General features: G+C 42.1%; 1 protein-coding gene across 1 annotated transcript in view; it reads right to left on the bottom strand.

Annotated features, from left to right (window-relative positions):
- tm4sf18 (transmembrane 4 L six family member 18) overlaps positions 1-20,392 on the bottom strand; it is a 32,695-nt gene extending 12,303 nt beyond the window's left edge. The window contains exons 1-2 of the mRNA XM_061975503.2: positions 19,855-20,392; positions 687-755 (exon numbers count right to left, since the gene is read on the bottom strand). Of these exons, the coding sequence (XP_061831487.2) occupies positions 687-755; positions 19,855-20,034 (249 nt within the window). The 5' untranslated portion in view covers positions 20,035-20,392. The remainder of the gene's footprint in view (positions 1-686; positions 756-19,854) is intronic.
- Positions 20,393-20,783: the final 391 nt, after the last annotated feature.

The raw sequence follows: 20,783 nt of genomic DNA, 5'->3' as shown, positions 1-20,783 counted from the left end.
AAGGCAGCTGCACACACACACACACAAACACACACACACACACACACACACACACACACACACATAGATGTCTTGCCTACTTTGTGTGGACCCACGTTTGGTTAGTAGGTTGTGAGGGCCCCCCTTTCCACTATAGCTAGAATATTGCTTTTGTTACAGCGACGTATTATTCGTTCCTCCATGTTGTCATGCAAGAAACAAATAAGAAAAGGCAGCTGCACACACACACACACACACACACACACACACACACACACACACACACATAGATGTCTTGCCTACTTTGTGTGGACCCACGTTTGGTTAGTAGGTTGTGAGGGCCCCCCTTTCCACTATAGCTAGAATATTGCTTTTGTTACAGCGACGTATTATTCTTTCCTCCATGTTGTCATACAAGAAACAAATAAGAAAAGGCAGCTGCACACACACACACACACACACACACACACACACACACACACATAGCAGCTGCCCATGTGGCTTGAGTTGTGTGTGCCAAGCTTACTTTGTTGCGTGTGAACCGACAAAAGCCCCCTTGTCTAATTATCATGGCTGGATTAGCATTAGCATTCCACCTACCAAAGGGCGCAGTGTTGCATCGGGGCCAAACAACAACTGTGTTGGGAAAAAAGCGACACGTGCGTAAAGCATTTAGTCTTTTTTTTTTGCGGTCGTCGGTTCCTTACCATCAAGCTCTCATTCCAGCAACAACTGCATTTTCCCAGCGTGATGAAGGTTACTGCCGGGATGAGCATCTAGAATAACAGAGAAACGAGTTATTATGTAACGACTAAAGCAGGGGTTCTTAACCCTTGTGTAATGTTCATATTGTTGTTACTCAGCCAGCGTTTGTGGGTCCGTTGCATTTTGTGGCTTTTAATGCCTCACAATCAAACACTTTTATGTTAAAATACCGAACAGATGTTTATTGGGATAAGGTAAACATCTGTTCAGTATTTTAACATCAGCCACAAAATACAACGGGTCCATCAGACCCTCAAACGCTGGCTGAATAACAACAATATAAACATTACACGGAAAATTTGCTCTCATTTTGTCGCACATTTGACCCTCTGATGTTCTGTGTACCTACACTCTGTCCTCCTTCTGTCTAGGCCTGCTGTGTGTGTGTGTGTGGTACATAGAACATCAATTTCCACACTTCTATTAGCCCCGGGTCCAGTGGACCCGGACATCTTACATGTAATATAAATGTGTAGGGGGGGGTGTATGGTGTGTGGTCATTAAATATGTATTCTGATATATGTTATTCACAGAGAATGAGCCAAAGTCAGTGAGTCTCAGTTAGAAAAATTCATTAATTGTATCATTTTTCTTTTAATAAAAAAATGGAAACGGGTCCCACAGACCAGAACACCACACAAGGGGTCAACCTTTTTGACCTTGGGGCCCAACTTTTCCTCAAATACTTACAGTGAATTAGTAATCTTACTCTTGATTTTAATTGCGTACAATAACTATATCTAACCTACTTACAGTTTAACAGGATAAACCTAAAAATGAATACTAATTAAATATACTGCAGAAGAAGGCACTCGAAAAAATGTATGAACAATACATGTATTTGAAAATTATTATTATTATTTTTAAAATATAATGTTGTTTATAGATTATATGCAATTTGTTGTATTGTTCCCTAATTTTGGGTGTATATAAATGAAGGTGTGTGTTGCATAATCTGGACTGGACCTGGTTTTAAGAACCCTTTAACCTCTTAAGGCCCAAGCTGTTTGTTTACATGCTTTTTTTTATTTCTCTTTGCTATTTGGGCTTATTGGACCCTAATTAGAATAAAAACTAAGACTCATCTTTTGATATGATGTACTTAGTCCATAAGTACACAAACGTGTACTTCATGTTTAGTGACATGCTAATTCTTATTTTTACACCTTTTTTTTTTTCCCAAATTCCAGCGCATTGTTATACTCTTCTGACACCACCAGATGGCAGTATAAGTGTCCACATAAGTGGCCATAAGACCCCAATTCAGTAGTGTACACAATTTTGGAAATAAGAGCTAAAAGGTGCTGTCCACGCATGTGGCCACTAAGCACTTAGAGGTTTTAAACCAGGGTTCCCCAACCTTTTTTCTACCAGGGACCGGTTTAATGTATGCATTATTTTCACGGACCGGTTTTCTACGTGTGGCAGATAAAAAACAGCCAACAAATTAGCCTTTGGCTCCAATCTGGCACATTAACATTTTATATGTCTATTAATGTGCATTGTCCCATGTATTATAACAAAGGAGTTGTAATACACTGTCATGTCTGTGTAATCATGTTTTGTTTAGTTATTGACTCTTTAGTTTCTGGCTTTTCACTCCCTTGTCTTGTTTCCATGGTTACCCATTAGTTTCACCTGTTCCACGTTTGGACTCATTGTGCACTCTTGTTTGTCACCATAGCAACCCATTAGTTTTCACCTGTCATGTCACGCACCTGTTGTTAATCATGTCTGTGTTATTTAAGCTTTTCATTTTCTGTTGTTCGTCCTGGTGTCATATCTTTTCTAACCCTGCTATCCTCTCGTATCGAGCCACAGTAAGTGTTTTTGTTTCGTGTTCACAGTTTCTGCCTTAGAGCAAGTTTTGTTTACATTCGGCAAGTTTTTTTACCTCCGCCATTGTGCGCGCCTTTTGTTTGCTTCTGTTTTGTAGTTTGTTAGTGTTTAAAATAAATCATGTACCCACCTTCAAGCCATGTCCGATCCAAGTTCACTTGCATCTCGGGAAAACAAAAACTCCACAGTCCAAGTTCTGACATGTAGGACTATTAACAAGCTTATTGGTGTGTTTAGTGGGACAGGCGAAAGTTAAATGAGAGAAAATGCGGTAGTTTACAAATTAATTAATGTTTCTGTGCGGCCCGGTAGCAAATGTGTCACGGACCGGTACCGGTGGTTGGGGACCACTCAATCTAATTTCATTGACAACCTAGTCTGGTGAAGATAAGGTCTTTTTTTTTTTATATGATAAAATAATATAAGATAAATAAATAAAAAATTTCTTGAGTAAAAAAGAAAGTAAAACAATATAAAAAGAGTTACATAGAAACTAGTAATGAATGAAAATGAGTCAAATTAAGTGTTAAAGGTTAGTCCTATTAGTGGACCAGCATCATGTGTGCTTATGGACTGTATCCCTTGCAGACTGTATTGATATATAATGTAGGAACCTACCAGAATATTAATAACAGAAAGAAACAACCCTTTTGTGTGAATGAGTGTAAATGGGGGAGGGAGGTTTTTTTGGGTTGGTGCACTAATTGTAAGTGTATCTTGTGTTTTTTATGTTGATTTAATAAAAAAATAAAATAAAAAATAATTAAAAAAACAATACATGTATTCATATCGTATTTTCCGGACTATAAGGCGTACTGGCATATAAACTGCACACACTAAAATTTAGTATATGTTCTTTACATACACTTGTAAAGAACATCATGTCATGGCTGTTTTGAGTTTCCAATCATTTCTACAACTCTTATTATTTTGTGATAGTGTCATGTCTGTGTAATCATATTTTGTTTTAAGTCATGTTTTGTTTAGTTTCTGGCTTTTCACTCCCTTGTCTTGTTTGCATGATTACCCATTAGTTTCACCTGTTCCACGTTTGGACTCATTGTGCACTCTTGTTTGTCACCATAGCAACCATTAGTTTTCACCTGTCACGTCACGCACCTGTTTCACGTTTTGAGCCACGCACCTGCTTTCACTAATCATGTCCATAGTATTTAAGTTCATTCATTTTCTGTTGTTCGTCTTGACGACATCCCCGCATTTATGCCCCCTGTCACACTCTGTCCACCTCTGCGCACTTCATGTCCATGCCAAGTAAGTTTGTTTATTATTGCCACAGTTAGTGTTTTTTTTTGTTGTTCCTAGTTTTTTGCCCCCGTGCAAGTCTTTTGTTTTCATTAGTCAAGTTTGTACATCCGCCTTGAGCGCGCCTTTTGTTCTTTTGAGTGTTATTATTAAAAATGTATCTACCTTCACGCCATAACCAGTCCAATTCACTTGCACCTCGGGAGAACAAACCAAGCCTAAGTCCAAGTCATGACAGATGTAGTGATTGGAGCACATACTTGTTGGTCACAAAAAACATTCATGAAGTTTGCTTCTTTTATGAATTTATTATGGCTCTACTGAAAATGTGACCAAAACATATTGCTGGGTATTGTGGCCAAACAGCTCCATTTTTGTTTCATCTGACCACAGAACTTTCCTCCAGAAGGTCTTATCTTTGTCCATGTGATGTCAGATGAAACAAAAATGTAGCTGTTTGGCCACAATACCCAGCAATATGTTTGGAGGAGAAAAGGTGAGGCCTTTAATCCCAGGAACACAATGTCTACCGTCAAGCATGGTGGTGGTAGTATTATGCTCTGGGCCTGTTTTGCTGCCAATGGAACTGGTGCTTTACAGAGAGTAAATGGGACAATGAAAAAGGAGGATTACCTCCAAATTCTTCAGGACAAGCTAAAATCATCAGCCCGGAGGTTGGGTCTTGGGCACAGTTGGGTGTTCCAACAGGACAATGACCCCAAACACACGTTAAAAGTGGTAAAGTAATGAATAAATCAGGCTAGAATGAAGGTTTTAGAATGGCCTTCCCAGAGTCCTGACTTAAACGTGTGGACAATGCTGAAGAAACAAGTCCATGTCAGAAAAGCAACACATTTAGCTGAACTGCACCAATTTTGTCAAGAGGAGTGGTCAAAAATTCAAGCAGAAGCTTGTGGATGGCTACCAAAAGCGCCTTATTGCAGTGAAACTTGAGTTTACAATCATTTCTACAACTTCTTTTTTTGTGATGTAGTGATTGGAGCACATACTTGTTGGTCACAAAAAACATTCATGAAGTTTGCTTCTTTTATGAATTTATTATGGCTCTATTGAAAATGTGAGGGTCAAAAGTATACATACAGCAATGTTAATATTTGCTTACATGTCCCTTGGCAAGTTTACCTGCAATAAGGCGCTTTTGGTAGCCATCCACAAGCTTCTGCTTGACCACTTGACCACTCCTCTTGACAAAATTGGTGCAGTTCAGCTACCGTATTTTCCGCACTATTAGCCGCACCTAAAAACCACAAATTTACTCAAAAGCTGACAGTGCGGCTTATAACCCGGTGCGCTTTATATATGGATTAATATTAAGATTCATTTTCATAAAGTTTAGGTCTCGCAACTACGGTAAACAGCCGCCATCTTTTTTCCCCGTAGTAGAGGAAGTGCTTCTTCTTCTACGGTAAGCAACCGCCAAGGTAAGCACCCGCCCCCGTAGAAGAAGAAGAAGCGCGCGGGTATTACGTTTCATTTCCTTTGTGTGTTTACATCTGTAAAGACCACAAAATGGCTCCTACTAAGCGACACACTGTGGTTCTAGCTTGCCATGCTAATGGCCAGAAACTTCCACCCATGGTGATATTCAAAAGGAAGACCTTGCCAAAAGAGACCTTTCCAGCCGGCGTCATCATAAAAGCTAACTCGAAGGGATGGATGGATGAAGAAAAGATGAGCGAGTGGTTAAGGTAAGTTTACGCGAAGAGGCCGGGTGGCTTTTTTCACGCAGCTCCGTCCATGTTGATATACGACTCCATGCGCGCCCACATCACAGATGGTGTCAAAAAACAAGTGAAGCACACAAATACAACACTCGCCGTCATTCCGGGTGGATTAACCAAAGAACTCCAACCGCTCGATATTGGTGTCAACAAGGCATTTAAAGCATGACTGCGAACGGCGTGGGAACAATGGATGACCGAAGGCGAACACACATTGACTAAGACAGGGAGACAGCGCCGGACGACATACGCCAACATCTGCCAGTGGATCGTAAATGCCTGGGCGGATATTTCGGTCTCAACTGTGGTCCGAGCTTTCCGGAAGGCAGGATTCACGGAACTGCTGGAAAAACAACAGCGACACTGACTCTGATGACTTCGACGAGACGGAGCCGGCCATTTTGGATCCCGTATTCGCCCAACTTTTTAATTCGGACACCGAAGGAGAAGAATTCGAGGGATTTATGAATGAAGAATAACTTCAGAAAGTGAGTGTTATGTTTATTTTGTGTGTTGTGACATTAACGTTCGAGCAACATTAAGTTATTGCTATTGCTCTGCACTATTTTGAATTTTACTATGTTTGTGATTGCACATTTGCACAATACCGTACATTTTGGGAGTGAACAGAGTTGTTAGAACGCTGGTTTTTAATATATTATTAAAGTTTAACTGACCTATCTGACTGTTTTTTTGACATTCCCTTTAGCGCAGTTAGATGCGGCTTAAAACACGGGGCGGCTTATAGGTGGACAAAGTTTTGAAATATGCCGTTCATTGAAGGCGCGGCTTATAACACGGGGCGGCTTATGGTGCGGAAAATACGGTACCTCCAAATTCTTCAGGATAAGCTAAAATCCTCAGCCCGGAGGTTGGGTCTTGGGCGCAGTTGGGTGTTCCAACAAGACAATGACCCCAAACACACGTTAAAAGTGGTAAAGGAATGAATAAATAAGGCTAGAATGAAGGTTTTAGAATGGCCTTCCCAGAGTCCTGACTTAAATGTGTGGACAATGCTGAAGAAACAAGTCCATGTCAGAAAAGCAACACATTTAGCTGAACTGCACTAATTTTGTCAAGAGGAGTGGTCAAAAATTCAAGCAGAAGCTTGTGGATGGCTACCAAAAGCGCCTTATTGCAGGTTTCCAATCATTTCTACAACTTCTTTTTTTGTGATGTAGTGATTGGAGCACATACTTGTTGGTCACAAAAAACATTCATGAAGTTTGCTTCTTTTATGAATTTATTATGGCTCTACTGAAAATGTGAGGGTCAAAAGTATACATACAGCAATGTTAATATTTGCTTACATGTCCCTTGGCAAGTTTACCTGCAATAAGGCGCTTTTGGTAGCCATCCACAAGCTTCTGCTTGAATTTTTGACCACTCCTCTTGACAAAATTGGTGCAGTTCAGCTAAATGTGTTGCTTTTCTGACATGGACTTGTGTCAAGACTTGATCTTGGGAGTTTGCTTTTCCGGGATGCAACGGAAAGTTGGCACGGGCGAGACGGGAATGAAGGTACATTTTTTTATTGAAACACTAGAACTACAAAAAAGGATCAAACCAAAGCGCGCACAGTGGCGGAGAATAAACTATGAAACCAAAAGACTATAGCAAAAAAAGTACAAATGAAAAGCACGCACAGTGGCGGAAACTATGAACAAGTATACAAAACATTAACTGTGGCTTGATAAACAAAAACTTACTTGGCATGGAACCGGCATGAAAAAAAGAGCAGCAAGGATCATAAGGGTGTGGAGAGTGTGCAGAAGCATATATGGGGTGAGGTCGTCAGGACGAACAACAGAAAATGAATGAACTTAAATACTATGGACATGATTAGTGAAAGCAGGTGCGTGACTCAAAACGTGAAACAGGTGCGTGACGTGACAGGTGAAAACTAATGGTTGCTATGGTGACCAGACAAGGGAGTGAAAAGACAGAAACTAAACAAAACATGACTTAAAACAAAACATGATAATACAGACATGACAACTTGTTTCTTCAGAATTGTCCACACTTTTAAGTCAGGACTTTGGGAAGGCCATTCTAAAACCTTCATTCTAGCATGATTTAGCCATTCCTTTACCACTTTTGAGGTGTGTTTGGTGGTCATTGTCTTGCTGGAACACCCAACTGCGCCCAAGACCCAACCTCCGGGCTGATGATTTTAGCTTGTCCTGAAGAATTTGGAGCTAATCCTCCTTTTTCATTGTCCCATTTACTCTCTGTAAAGCACCAGTTCCTTTGGCAGCAAAACAGGCCCAGAGCATAATACTACCACCACCATGCTTGACGGTAAGAATGGTGTTCCTGGGATTAAAGGCCTCACCTTTTCTCCTCCAAACTTATTGCTGGGTATTGTGGCCAAACAGCTCCATTTTTGTTTCATCTGACATCAAATGGACAAAGATAAGACCTTCTGGAGGAAAGTTCTGTGGTCAGATGAAACACAAATGTAGCCGTTTGGCCACAATACCCAGCAATATGTTTGAAGGAGAAAAAAATAAGGGTTGTAGAAATGATTGGAAACTCAAGACAGCCATGACATGATGTTCTTTACAAGTGTATGTAAACTTTTGTTTGACTGCACATGACCTATTTTTTTTAAAGTGGTAACACGGGAACAAGAAATGCACAACAAAGTAAGTTTTGTGTGGGAAAATATAATCTCTCATCTGTTTCTACCCTAAAACCCAAACAAAGTGAAGGGCTCAGTGGGAGCATAGACCCAACAGAGCAACATGGTGAGCGCAGGGATTATCTGTTTATTCACACAGAACTCCACTGTTCTCAGGGGACGAGTGTAAACACATGCAGACTGTGTAATGCTGAAGGGAAATCACTTTTAAGAAGAAAAAAAAATACTCCTACTGTGAAGAGAGAGACACATGGAAATACATGAATTTCCAATGGTATGTCTCTACTCTTAAAAAGTTAAAGTACCAATGATTGTCACACACACACTAGGTGTGGCGAAATTATTCTCTGCATTTGACCCATCACCATTGATCACCCCCTGGGAGGTGAGGGGAGCAGTGAGCAGCAGCGGTGGCCACGCCCGGGAATACTTTTTGGTGATTTAACCCCCAATTCCAACCCTTGATGCTGAGTGCCAAGCAGGGAGGTAATGGCTCCCATTTTTATAGTCTTTGGCATGACTCGGCCGGGGTTTGAACTCAAGACCTACCCATCTCAGAAGAGTTGTTTAGTACATTTTTAATAGTGCATACATGTTGGAATTTAAAAAAAAATTGGTTTTTTTTTAATGAATAAACTGCCTTTAAACAGTCAAGTCCCTGAATGCCGTAAATTAGACAATTCATCAAAAATGTGAGTCAGAGCCATGTTTTAAAGAAGATAAACAAGTGAAACATGAAGCATTTTGTACGAATAAATGTCAAACCACAAACAAAAATTTCCATAATTCTGACTCAAACTAGCCTAGTGGTTAGAGTGTCCGCCCTGATATGGGTAGGTCGTGAGTTCAATACCAAAGACTATAAAAATGGGAGCCATTACCTCTCTGCTTGGCAGTCAGCATCAAGGGTTGGAATTGGGGGTTAAATCACCAAAAATGATTCCCAGACGCGGCCACCGCTGCTGCTCACTGCTCCCCTCACCTCCCAGGGTGTGAAAAGGGTGGGTCAAATGCAGAGGATAATCTATCCACACCTAGTGTGTGTGTGTGTGACTATCATTGGTACTTTAACTTTATTCATAGATATCAGTATACATCAACATACTGTATATCCATCCATCCATCCATCCATCCATCCATCTTCTTCCGCTTATCCGAGGTCGGGTCGCGGGGGCAGCAGCTTAAGCAGGGAAGCCCAGACTTCCCTCTCCCCAGCCACTTCGTCCAGCTCCTCCCGGGGGATCCCGAGGCGTTCCCAGGCCAGCCGGGAGAGATAGTCTTCCCAGCGTGTCCTGGGTCTTCCCCGTGGCCTGCTACCGGTCGGACGTGCCCGAAACACCTTCCTAGGGAGGCGTTCGGGTGGCATCCTGACCAGATGCCCGAACCACCTCATCTGGCTCCTCTCCATGTGGAGGAGCAGCGGCTTTACTTTGAGCTCCCCCCGGATGACAGAGCTTCTCACCCGATCTCTAAGGGAGAGCCCCGCCACTCGGCGGAGGAAACTCATTTCGGCCGCTTGTACCCGTGATCTTGTCCTTTCGGTCATGACCCAAAGCTCATGACCATAGGTGAGGATTGGAACGTAGATCGACCGGTAAATCGAGAGCTTTGCCTTCCGGCTCAGCTCCTTCTTCACCACAACGGATCGATACAGCGTCCGCATTACTGAAGACGCCGCACCGATCCGCCTGTCGATCTCACGATCCACTCTTCCCCCACTCGTGAACAAGACTCCGAGGTACTTGAACTCCTCCACTTGGGGCAAGATCTCCTCCCCAACCCGGAGATGGCACTCCACCCTTTTCCGGGAGAGAACCATGGACTCGGACTTGGAGGTGCTGATTCCCATCCCAGTCGCTTCACACTCAGCTGCGAACCGATCCAGTGAGAGCTGAAGATCCTGGCCAGATGAAGCCATCAGGACCAAATCATCTGCAAAAAGCAGAGACCTAATCCTGCAGTCACCAAACCGGATCCCCTCAACGCCTTGACTGCGCCTAGAAATTCTGTCCATAAAAGTTATGAACAGAATCGGTGACAAAGGGCAGCCTTGGCGGAGTCCAACCCTCACCGGAAACGTGTCCGACTTACTGCCGGCAATGCGAACCAAGCTCTGACACTGATCATACAGGGAGCGGACCGCCACAATCAGACAGTCCGAAACCCCATACTCTCTGAGCACTCCCCACAGGACTTCCCGAGGGACACGGTCGAATGCCTTCTCCAAGTCCACAAAGCACATGTAGACTGGTTGGGCAAACTCCCATGCACCCTCAAGGACCCTGCCGAGAGTATAGAGCTGGTCCACAGTTCCACGACCAGGACGAAAACCACACTGTTCCTCCTGAATCCGAGGTTCGATTATCCGGCGTAGCCTCCTCTCCAGTACACCTGAATAGACCTTACCGGGAAGGCTGTATATATAATATGTAAATATTGCATATATGTTATATTTTATATTTTTACTACAGTACATTTTTAGTCTACTTTAATCCTTTCCATCCTTACACTTTCCATCCTTTGTAACTGAGCTACAAGGGACAATTTCCCTTGTGGATCATTAAAGTTTGTCTAAGTCTAAGTATTGTCAGCATAGTCAGATTGTTTCTTATTTATAATGTTGGCACAAATGAGACTATATTAGCCATTAGTAAACGCAATACTTTCAAATTTAAGTCGGTAAATTTCAAACTTGTTAAAATGATGAAACAAACATTAATTTCAAACTTCTAAATGAATTCAGTAATTTTCTACAGCTTAGCTGGGGTGAAGGGTGTGTTGAATATAGTCAAGTGTGCGCTGGAGCCTATCCTAGAGGGCTGTGAATCTTTGAGCACTATAAGATTCGATTCGGTTCTTTGGGGGTAACGATTCAATACTTTTTTAATAACATTGGGTGACAGTCTATGATTAACTACATTCCTCCATAAAATACATAAACAGCTCTGATAAATGTATGTATTACTTATAAGAAAAATAGTTTTGTCTAATAAAATATTTAATAAAATCATATACAAATAAGACAACAAGAGAAGTATCTAACACTTTTATTTTCTTAAGTAAATGTGTACAACAATTTCATTTGTCTGAGTGTCTGAACAAAACAGATTGAAAAATTATATTCTTTTTTTTAATCGATTTTTGGTATTTTTCTAAATGATTAGGAATCGTTGCAAATAAGAATTGCGATGAATCTGAAATAAATAAATACGATATTTTGACATCACTCTAGACCAGGGGTGCTCATTACGTCGATCGCGATCTACCGGTCGATCTCGGAGGGTGTGTCAGTCAATCACCAGCCAGGCATTAAAAAAATAGTCCTAAAAATGAGCGATCATAAATCTTCACTATGACGTCACTTTCGTCACTTGATTGACATTCACGGCACCCGAGGGTCTTCTGAGATGACGCTGGCTGCCGCCAGCTCATTAAAATTACCGACAGGAAGGTGAGAAACACTTTATTTCAACAGACTCTGGCGCCGTACCTGTCGTCAAAACTCCAAAGACCGACTGCACAGTTGCGCAATAAAAGCTCTGCTTCATCCTGCCTGCGCTACCAAAATAAGAGTCTCAGAAAGCTGGCGTGCACAAGCTAGCAAGCTACGGAGTTTGCCGACAATGTATTTCTTGTAAAGTGTATACAAAGGAGTACGGAAGCTGGACAAATAAGATGCCAAAAACCAACCACTTTCATGTGGTATTGGACAGAAAAGAGGACTTTTTTTTCCCTCCATTCGAAAATGCGGACGTTATCATCACCACTGTCTGATTCCAATCAATGCAAGTCGTCACAATCAGGTAATACACCAACTTATATTCTTGTCTTCATGAAAGAAAGGAATCTATATGTGTTAAACATGCTTGTATTATCTTTAACCACCTTTAACTTGTTAACAATATTAACTATATGTGTTAAACATGCTTGCATTATCTTTAAACACCTTTAACTTGTTAACAATATTAACTATATGTATTAAACATACTTGTATTATCATTAAACACCTTTAATGTACCGTATTTTCCGCACCATAAGGCGCCCTGGGTTATAAGCCGCGCCTTCAATGAACGGCATATTTCAAAACTTTGTCCACCTATAAGCCGCCCCGTGTTGTAAGCCGCATCTAACTGTGCTAAAGGAATGTCAAAAAAACAGTCAGATAGGTCAGTCAAACTTTAATAATATATTAAAACCAGCGTGATGTGGGCGCGCATGGAATCGTATATCAACATGGACAGAGCTGCGTGAAAAAAGCCACCCGGCCTCTTCGCGTAAACTTAAACTTACCTTAACCACTCGCTCATCTTTTCTTCATCCATCCCTTCGAGTTAGCTTTTATGATGACGCCGGCTGGAAAGGTCTCTTTTGGCAAGGTCTTCCTTTTGAATATCACCATGGGTGGAAGTTTCTGGCCATTAGCATGGCAAGCTAGAACCACAGTGAAGGATGACTTCTCATTCCCTGTGGTGCGAATATTCACCGTACGTGCTCCCGTTGTATCCACAGTGCGGTTCACAGGAATATCAAAAGTCAGTGGAACCTCGTCCATGTTGATAATGTTCTCTGGCCGGATCTTTTTTTCAGCTATCTTGTTTTTACAATATGCACGGAAAGTAGCCAGCTTTTCTTGAAAGTCTTTAGGCAGTTGCTGTGAAATAGTAGTCCGTGTGCGGATGGAGAGATTGCGTCTTTTCATGAACCGGATCCCTGTCGCTTAGTAGGAGCCATTTTGTGGTCTTTACAGATGTAAACACACAAAGGAAATGAAACGTACGGTAATATCCGCGCGCTTCTACTTCTTCTACGCGGGCGGGTGGTTGCTTACAGTAGAAGAAGAAGCGCTTCCTGTTCTATGGGGGCGGGTGCTTACCTTGGCGGTTGCTTGCGTAGAAGAAGAAGCACTTCCTCTTCTACGGGGAAAAAAGATGGCGGCTGTTTACCGTAGTTGCGAGACCGAAACTTTATGAAAATGAATCTTAATATTTATCCATATATAAAGCGCACCGGGTTATAAGGCGCACTGTCAGCTTTTGAGAAAATTTGTGGTTTTTAGGTGCGCCTTATAGTGCGGAAAATACGGTATTAACAATATTAACTATATGTGTTAAACATGCCTGCATTATCATTAAACACCTTTAACTTGATAACAAAAACATATATTTCATAAATAAGTAAATATAAATTATATATATGAATGAGGTAGATCCCCACGACTTGATCAATTGAAAAGTAGCTCGCCTGCAGAAAAAGTGTGAGCACCCCTGCTCTAGACTACACCCTATTATGCATGTTTAAGGACTGTGGGAGCAACCGGAGTGAACCCACACAAGCACAGGCCCGTCGAAGCTGAGAGTGAGAACTGTGAGCCCCCTTTATCAAATGAATTATTTAAAGTCATTCAATTTTTTTTTATATAATAACTAGAGTTGTCAGAGGCGACGAGTTAACTCATTTGATTATTCACAAAACATCCTCACATTAACCATGCATGAACGCAGATTAATCGCAACATTTTTTTAAGCACTCATGCTCAAAATAAATTGCAGGTTGTTATACGCACTAAAAAAAAAAGCTGGGTTATTTTGATAACCCAATGTATGAGTTGCTAGTGTTGGGTTGAATTTTGGAGTTATTTTTATGAAGAGCGACCCATTTTGTGGGTTATAAGGGTGTTATTTTAACCACATTTCTGGGTTTTCAAAACGATGAACCATTTGTGGGTTGTTTTTTAATGAGTAACGCATTTTTGGGTAAAATGCTTTTTTTTCCCATCCATCCATCCATCCATCTTCTTCCGCTTATCCGAGGTCGGGTCGCGGGGGCAGCAGCTTAAGCAGGGAAGCCCAGACTTCCCTCTCCCCAGCCACTTCGTCCAGCTCTTCCTGTGGGACCCCGAGGCGTTCCCAGGCCAGCCGGGAGACATAGTCTTCCCAACGTGTCCTGGGTCTTCCCCGCGGCCTCCTACCGGTCGGACGTGCCCTAAACACCTCCCTAGGGAGGCGTTCGGGTGGCATCCTGACCAGATGCCGAACCACCTCATCTGGCTCCTCTCGATGTGGAGGAGCAGCGGCTTTACTTTGAGCTCCCCCCGGATGACAGAGCTTCTCACCCTATCTCTAAGGGAGAGCCCCGCCACCCGGCGGAGGAAACTCATTTCGGCTGCTTGTACCCGTGATCTTGTCCTTTCGGTCATAACCCAAAGCTCATGACCATAGGTGAGGATGGGAACGTAGATCGACCGGCAAATTGAGAGCTTTGCCTTCCGGCTCAGCTCCTTCTTCACCACAACGGATCGATACAGCGTCCGCATTACTGAAGACGCCGCACCGATCCGCCTGTCGATCTCACGATCCACTCTTCCCTCACTCGTGAACAAGACTCCGAGGTACTTGAACTCCTCCACTTGGAGCAAGATCTCCTCCCCAACCCGGAGATGGCACTCCACCCTTTTCCGGGCGAGAACCATGGACTCGGACTTGGAGGTGCTGATTCTCATCCCAGTCGCTTCACACTCGGCTGCGAACCGATCCAGTGAGAGCTGAAGATCCTGGCCAGATGAAGCCATCAGGACCACATCATCCGCAAAAAGCAGAGACCTAATCCTGCAGCCACCAAACCAGATCCCCTCAACGCCTTGACTGCGCCTAGAAATTCTGTCCATAAAAGTTATGAACAGAATGGGTGACAAAGGGCAGCCTTGGCGGAGTCCAACCCTCACTGGAAACGTGTCCGACTTACTGCCGGCAAAGCGGACCAAGCTCTGGCACTGAGCATACAGGGAGCGGACTGCCACAATCAGACAGTCCGATACCCCATACTCTCCGAGCACTCCCCACAGGACTTCCCGAGGGACACGGTCGAATGCCTTCTCCAAGTCCACAAAACACATGTAGACTGGTTGGGCAAACTCCCATGCACCCTCAAGGACCCTGCCGAGAGTATAGAGCTGGTCCACAGTTCCACGACCAGGACGAAAACCACACTGTTCCTCCTGAATCCGAGGTTCGACTATCCGGCGTAGCCTCCTCTCCAGTACACCTGAATAGACCTTACCGGGAAGGCTGAGGAGTGTGATCCCACGATAGTTAGAACACACCCTCCGGTTCCCCTTCTTAAAGAGAGGAACCACCACCCCGGTCTGCCAATCCAGAGGTACCGCCCCCAATGTCCACGCGATGCTGCAGAGTCTTGTCAACCAAGACAGCCCCACAGCATCCAGAGCCTTAAGGAACTCCGGGCAGATCTCATCTACCCCCGGGGCCTTGCCACCGAGGAGCTTTTTAACTACCTCAGCAACCTCAGCCCCAGAAATAGGAGATGCTTTTTTTTTTTTTATTAAAAAGTTACTTTTTTCTTGAAAGGAATTTTATTATGGATTAATCTCATTGACATTATTTACAATCACATGAACATATTTGAGCATGCTGTATAGCAGTGGTTCTCAACCTTTTTTCAGTGATTACCCCCTGTGAACATGTTTTTAATTCAAGTACCCCCTAATCAGAACAAAGCATTTTTGGTTGAAAAAAAGAGATAAAGAAGTAAAATACAGCACTCTGTCATCAGTTTCTGATTTATTAAATTGTATAACAGTGCAAAATATTGCTTATTTAGTAGTGGTCTTTCTTGAACTATTTGGAAAAAAAGATATAAAAATAACTAAAAACTTGTTGAAAAATAAACAAGTGATTCAATTATAAATAAAGATTTCTACACATAGAAGTAATCATCAACTTAAAGGGCCCTCTTTGGGGATTGTAATAGAGATCCATCTGGATTCATGAACTTAATTCTAAACATTTCTTCACAAAAAAAAGAAATCTTTAACATCAATATTTATGGAACGTGTCCACAAAAAAATCTAGCTGCCAACACTGAATATTGCATTGTTGCATTTCTTTTCACACTTCTTTTTGACAGACATTTCAGTGAGAAACCTGAGCTTGTGCTTCACTGAGTTTATGAACTTACATTCATATTTTGTTGAAGTTATATTCAATAAATATATTTATAAATGATTTTTGAATTGTTGCTATTTTTGGAATATTTCTAAAAAAAATCTCACGTACCCCTTGGCATACCTTCAAGTACCCCCAGGGGTACGCGTACCCCCATTTGAGAACCACTGCTGTATAGGACTACTACGACCATTCGTGGAACTTCTTGTAAAAAAAAAATCATATCTTGCTTTTGAGTATATTTTGATGGAATAAAAATAATTTTGATCAGTAGTTGCGAAGGAGTAGGACAAACCTGGGTATTGTGGCCAAAACAGCTCAATTTTTGTTTCATCTGACCACAGAACTTTCCTCCAGAAGGTCTTATCTTTGTCCATGTGATGTCAGATGAAACAAAAATTGAGCCACAATACCCAGCACTATGTTTGGAGGAGAAAAGGTGAGGCCTTTAATCCCAGGAACATCATACCTACCGTCAAGCATGGTGGTGGTAGTATTATGCTCTGGGTCTGTTTTCCTGCCAATAGAACTGGTGCTTTACAGAGAGTAAATGGGACAATGAAAAAGGAGGATTACCTCCAAATTCTTCAGGACAAGCTAAAATCATCAGCCCGGTGTCATGTCTGTGTAATCATGTTTTGTTTTAAGTCATGTTTTGTTTAGTTTCTGGCTTTTCACTCCCTTGTCTTGTTTGCATGATTACCCATTAGTTTCACCTGTTCCACGTTTGGACTCATTGTGCACTCTTGTCACCATAGCAACCATTAGTTTTCACCTGTCACGTCACGCACCTGTTTCATGTTTTGAGTCACGCACCTGTTTTCGTTGATCATGTCTGTGTTATTTAAGCTTTTCATTTTCTGTTGTTCGTCCTGACGACATCCCCGCATTTAAAGTTAAAGTTAAAGTACCAATGATTGTCACACACACACTAGGTGTGGCGAGATTATTCTCTGCATTTGACCCATCACCCTTGATCACCCCCTGGGAGGTGAGGGGAGCAGTGGGCAGCAGCGGTTGCCGCGCCCGGGAATCATTTTTGGTGATTTAACCCCCAATTCCAACCCTTGATGCTGAGTGCCAAGCAGGGAGATAATGGCTCCCATTTTTATAGTCTTTGGTATGACTCGGCCGGGGTTTGAACTCACAACCTACCCATCTCAGGGCGGACACTCTTGCCCCCGTGCAAGTCTTTTGTTTTCGTTAGTCAAGTTTGTACCTCCGCCCCTGTGCGCGCTTTTCGTTTATTCCTTTTTTGATATATTAATAAATCATGTACCTTCATTCCCGTCTCGCCTGAGCCAACTTTCCGTTGCATCCCGGAAAAGCAAACACCCAGGGCCAAGTCATGACACCCGGAGGTTGGGTCTTGGGCGCAGTTGGGTGTTCCAACAGGACAATGACCACCAAACACACGTCAAAAGTGGTAAAGGAATGGCTAAATCAGGCTAGAATGAAGGTTTTAGAATGGCCTTCCCAAAGTCCTGACTTAAACGTGTGGACAATGCTGAAGAAACAAGTCCATGTCAGAAAACCAACAAATATAGCTGAACTGCACCAATTTTGTCAAGAGGAGTGGTCAAGTGGTCAAGCAGAAGCTTGTGGATGGCTACCAAAAGCGCCTTATTGCAGGTAAACTTGCCAAGGGACATGTAAGCAAATATTAACATTGCTGTATGTATACTTTTGACCCATTTTCAGTAGAGCCATAATAAATTCATAAAAGAAGCAAACTTCATGAATGTTTTTTGTGACCAACAAGTATGTGCTCCAATCACTACATCACAAAAAAAGAAGTTGTAGAAATGATTGTAAACTCAAGTTTCACTGCAATAAGGCGCTTTTGGTAGCCATCCACAAGCTTCTGCTTGAATTTTTGACCACTCCTCTTGACAAAATTGTTGCAGTTCAGCTAAATGTGTTGCTTTTCTGACATGGACTTGTTTCTTCAGCATTGTCCACACGTTTAAGTCAGGACTTTAGGAAGGCCATTCTAAAACCTTCATTCTAGCCTGATTTAGCCATTCCTTTACCACTTTTGACATGTGTTTGGGGTCATTGTCCTGTTGGAACACCCAACTGCGCCCAAGACCCAACCTCCGGGCTGATGATTTTAGCTTGTCCTGAAGAATTTGGAGGTAATCCTCCTTTTTTATTGTCCCATTTACTCTCTGTAAAGCACCAGTTCCATTGGCAGCAAAACAGGCCCAGAGCATAATACTACCACCACCATGCTTGACGGTAGACATTGTGTTCCTTGGATTAAAGGCCTCACCTTTTCTCCTCCAAACATATTGCTGGGTATTGTGGCCAAACAGCTCCATTTTTGTTTCATCTGACATCAAACGGACAAAGATAAGACCTTCTGGAGGAAAGTTCTGTGGTCAGATGAAACAAAAATGGAGCTGTTTGGCCACAATACCCAGCAATATGTTTTGATCACATTTTCAGTAGAGCCATAATAAATTCATAAAAGAAGCAAACTTCATGAATGTTTTTTGTGACCAACAAGTATGTGCTCCAATCACTACATCACAAAAAAATAAGAGTTGTAGAAATGATTGTAAAGTCAAGACAGCCATGACATGATGTTCTTTACAAGTGTATGCAAGAACATACACTAAATTTTAGTGTGTGCAGTTTATATGCCAGTATGCCTTATAGTCCGGAAAATACGATATGAATACATGTATTGTTTTTTTTAATTATTTTTATTTTATTTTTTTATTAAATCAACATAAAAAACACACTTACAATTAGTGCACCAACCCAAAAAAAACTCCCTCCCCCATTTACACTCATTCACACAAAAGGGTTCTTTCTTTCTGTTATTAATATTCTGGTAGGTTCCTACATTATATATCAATACAGTCTGCAAGGGATACAGTCCGTAAGCACACATGATGCTGGTCCACTAATAGTACTAACCTTTAACACTTCATTTGACTCATTTTCATTAATTACTAGTTTCGATGTAACTGTTTTTATATTGTTTTACTTTTTTTTTTTACTCAAGAAAATGTTTATTTATTTATCTTATATTATTTTATCATATAAAAAAAAAAAAAAAAGACCTTATCTTCACCAGACCAGGTTGTCAATAAAATTAGATTGAGTGGTCCCCAACCACCGGTACCGGTCCGTGACACATTTGCTACCGGGCCGCACAGAAACATTAATTAATTTGTAAACTACCGCATTTTCTCTCATTTAACTTTCGCCTGCCCCACTAAACACACCAATAAGCTTGTTAATAGTCCTATATGTCAGAACTTGGACTGTGGAGTTTTTGTTTTCCCGAGATGCAAGTGAACTTGGATCGGACATGGCTTGAAAGGTGGGTACATGATTTATTTTAAACACTAACAAACTACAAAACATAAGCAAACAAAAGGCGCGCACAATGGCGGAGGTAAAAAAACTTGGCGAATGAAAACAAAACTTGCTCTAAGGCAGAAACTGTGAACACGAAACAAAAACACTTACTGTGGCTTGATACGAGAGGATAGCAGGGTTAGAAAAGATATGACACCAGGACGAACAACAGAAAATGAAAAGCTTAAATAACAGTTGTGGAAATGATTGGAAACTCAAGACATTATGTTCTTTACAAGTGTATGTAAACGACCGTATAGTTAAAAAGGAAATGTTGTGTACTCACCAGCAGTCCTCCACCACCCAGTCCACCAAAGTACCAGATGTAGCTGGCCAGACGGCCCTGCTGGATGTATGTCAATTCTCCCATTGGAAACAAGAGCAGCAGGTTGGCCACCATACAGCAGAGGGCCAGGGGCAACAAAGCCAGGCCCAGAGATCTGGCAAAACCCACGGAACAACACATCGCTCAGCCCGAAAAGACAAGGAAAAAACGGGAAAAAGGAGAATGAAGTGAGGCAAATTGCAAAGAAGTGCAGGAGGGGAAGGATGGGTCAGAGCAGCTGGCTGGGGAGGCAGGAAACCAGCAAGTGGTGGGAGCCTGGCTATTGGATAGACTATCCTTCCTTCTAGAAGCACTTGTACTACAACAAGGGTCAGGAAACACACACACACACACACACACACACACACACACACACACACGCACACAGGAAGTAGGCTGACCAATGGCTGCACAAAGCTTACTCAGAAGTATGAAAAATCCCATGAGAGACAAAAACAAAGAGTATGTGCCAATGTGTGTTTTTTTGTTTTCTTGTTGCCTTATTAGGGCCCGCATGTCCCATTGCATAAGGACTCCCAAAGGGAGTCCTTATGCAATGGGACATAAGGACCTATTGAATTTGTAAGGTTTTATTATTATTATTATTATACCGGCCGCCTCTTTGAGCACTAATTTGACCCACTTAACATGCTTCACCATATTTGACCCACACATCAGGACCTGTGAAAATGGTCTTTTAATAAAAAAACCGAACCCCAAAACTCAAAATTGCGCTCTAGCGCCGCCCCCTAGGGAAAAAAAAACTAGACTGCCTGTAACTCCCACTAGGAAGGTCGGAAAGACATGAAACAAAATTCTCTATGTAGGTCTGACTTAGACCTAGATTTCATAATCGTACATCCTTGGGCAGGAATCAACAGGAAGTTGGC

Source organism: Nerophis lumbriciformis, linkage group LG14 (assembly GCF_033978685.3).
Source record: "Nerophis lumbriciformis linkage group LG14, RoL_Nlum_v2.1, whole genome shotgun sequence".
NCBI lineage: Eukaryota > Metazoa > Chordata > Actinopteri > Syngnathiformes > Syngnathidae > Nerophis > Nerophis lumbriciformis.
Note: the sequence above shows the minus strand (reverse complement) of the source record. Positions and strands in the feature narration are given on the sequence as shown.